The sequence below is a fragment of the Buceros rhinoceros genome, unplaced genomic scaffold, assembly GCF_000710305.1.
Source record: "Buceros rhinoceros silvestris isolate BGI_N320 unplaced genomic scaffold, ASM71030v1 scaffold16894, whole genome shotgun sequence".
NCBI lineage: Eukaryota > Metazoa > Chordata > Aves > Bucerotiformes > Bucerotidae > Buceros > Buceros rhinoceros.
The window spans coordinates 14,298-16,639 of NW_010408988.1; the positions used below are offsets into that span (position 1 = coordinate 14,298).

At 48.0% G+C, this 2,342-nt stretch overlaps 1 protein-coding gene across 1 annotated transcript in view; it reads left to right on the top strand.

Annotated features, from left to right (window-relative positions):
* The window catches only part of WDR7 (WD repeat domain 7), a gene marked incomplete at its 3' end in the record, with an annotated part of 22,522 nt that overhangs the window by 7,606 nt on the left and 12,574 nt on the right, over window positions 1–2,342 (top strand). The window contains exons 7-10 of the mRNA XM_010135079.1: window positions 196–341; window positions 802–904; window positions 1,435–1,576; window positions 2,074–2,322. Coding sequence (XP_010133381.1) covers window positions 196–341; window positions 802–904; window positions 1,435–1,576; window positions 2,074–2,322 — 640 coding nt within the window. The remainder of the gene's footprint in view (window positions 1–195; window positions 342–801; window positions 905–1,434; window positions 1,577–2,073; window positions 2,323–2,342) is intronic.

Sequence of the window (2,342 nt, forward strand, 5' to 3'; positions counted from 1 at the left end):
GGTTGGTGTGTGCAAGATACGGGCGGGTAAGGCGAGCGGCTCGGCGTGGTTTGATTACGCTGCCAGTAAGACCTTTAGATCAAAAGGCTTTAAGTCCTTTTAACGTGTCTATGGGAACCAAACCCAGCTGCTATCTGGGCCCTTTAATGGGTAGCTGGGTAGTTAATGACAACAGGCTTCCCTGTGTCCTTTCAGGTTTTTGATGCTGGAGATTATTCCCTCTTATGTTCAGTCCCCAGTGAAAACGATCAGACCTGGACCGGCGGTGACTTCGTGTCAGCTGATAAAGTGATCGTCTGGACAGAAGATGGGCAAAGTTTCATATATAAATTACCAGCCAGGTGGTCAACAACAGAGTGCTCCATTTATCTGTTTATTGTTTGAGGCAAAAACATGAGTAACTTTGAGGAAGTATTGAGTATCTTTGGCTTTTGAATATTGTCACATAAATCGGGCGAGAACTTGCCCACCCTCCCGAGTGGTGGGAGCAGATCTGTCTGGTGGTAGATCTTGGGATTGCTGTGGCTTGGTCCTGGGTCTGAGGCCAGGCGTGGTGAACTCCAAAGCAGACCTAAAGCCAGGCTTCCTCCGGTTGTGTGGCGGGGGGGAACTGAGCTGGCCGCCTTTGGAGCCCCTGTGAATCGACAAGGCGTGTCCTGTACGTTAATGACACTGTTCTGACGATCGAAAACCATCGCGCTTGGGGCTTGGTTTTGCTTGGTATTATTTAGGCAGGTGGGCTGTACTAACAGCTCTCTAGTAACAGAAAGAATTAATTCCGTTCTCTCTGTTCTCACCCAGCTGTCTGCCAGCTAGTGATTCGTTTCGCAGAGATGTGGGGAAAGCAGTAGAAAATCTAATTCCACCTTTACTGTACAGTGTGTTGGACAGAGCAGATAAACAGGTAAAATGTATTTCTTCGGGGTTTCTTTTATGGACGGCATTTCTCTCGTAGAGGTCGCTCAGGACTCTCTTTCAAAGCAGACCTGTGGGGTTTCTCCTGCGCCCAGAGAAAGCAGGAGATGCGATTCCTCTGCGGTTTGGTCTGGGTCGTGCTGGTTTTCAGACAGACGCAGAGGTTAGCCCCTGGGCAGGGGAATCTTCTGTTCCTGTTTACGAACAGTTCATCGTTTGTCGGTGCCTGTTAGAATGTTCACATGCACGTTTATAAATATTCTAAGTATGAATATTTTTAGGACAAAGCCAAATATATATAAAAATCCTTTCCTCTCCCCTAAACCTGTGACTTGTTTTGTAGCTAACCACAGTTTGTTCTGATTCCAATTGCTGTATTTATTTTTCTCCTGTAAGAAAGATAAAGCAGGAAGTTGTCCTGCTTTCAAAGGTCCAGGGGACCCTGTGGGGACAGTAAATGTTGAGGTTGGCACACGGTTTGCGCGGCTTCTGAGGCTGATAGTTTATTTTTTTTAACAGCTACTAATATGTCCTCCGGTTACTCGATTCTTCTACGGGCAGAGGGAGCTCTCCTATAAGCTGCTAGTCCAAGGAGACTCTGCAGGGAGGTTGTGTATTTGGAGTGTGCCTGACGCCCTTGATCAACAAGACGGTGTGACAGGTATGTCTGACGGGCCGGCTCGGGCCCGTGACAGACGGCGTCTCTGGGTTAGTTGGTGTTTTATGGCTGGGTACAGCACAGCTGCTTCTCCTGCAGGTCCATGAAGGTGCTTTTTAGTTGGTACCTTCTTATAGTAACTTAATTTTCTCATATATGGTCAAAATCTGAATTTACTCTGAGTATTTTTCAGGTGTGAAGTTTGAGCTGCTTTATTCCAGGTTCCAGCTCTGGTCGTGGCTGTCTGTCTCTAACTTCCTCTTGCGGCCAAAATCAGAGACTTTTCCAGTTCTCACATACATTGTGCCCAGGTGTGGCTGTAGCTCCACTCGTGTAGTCAGTAAATTCACCACCAACACGTACCTTCGTTCAGAGTGTTGTAGTGTGGCGTATTTGAACCTGGAGATCTTTTCAGAAGCACATTCCTAACTTCTGTTCTTGATTTATGTAGTTTGAACTCTCACCGCCCTCCTTCCTCTATATTTTTTCCGTGCGAACAGGTCTGCAAACAACCACTTCAGTATCCCTCCAGGAAGCTTTCGATAAACTCACCCCTCGTCCTGCGGGGATTATAGACCAACTGAGCTTAATACCAAACATCAACGAGCCCCTCAAGGTCACAGCCAGCGTGTACATCCCGGCCCACGGGCGGCTGGTGTGTGGCCGTGAAGACGGGAGCATTGTCATAGTGCCAGCGACCCAAACCGCCATCGTCCAGCTGCTGCAGGGAGAGCACATGCTCAGGAGAGGTGGGTAACAATCCTGAAAA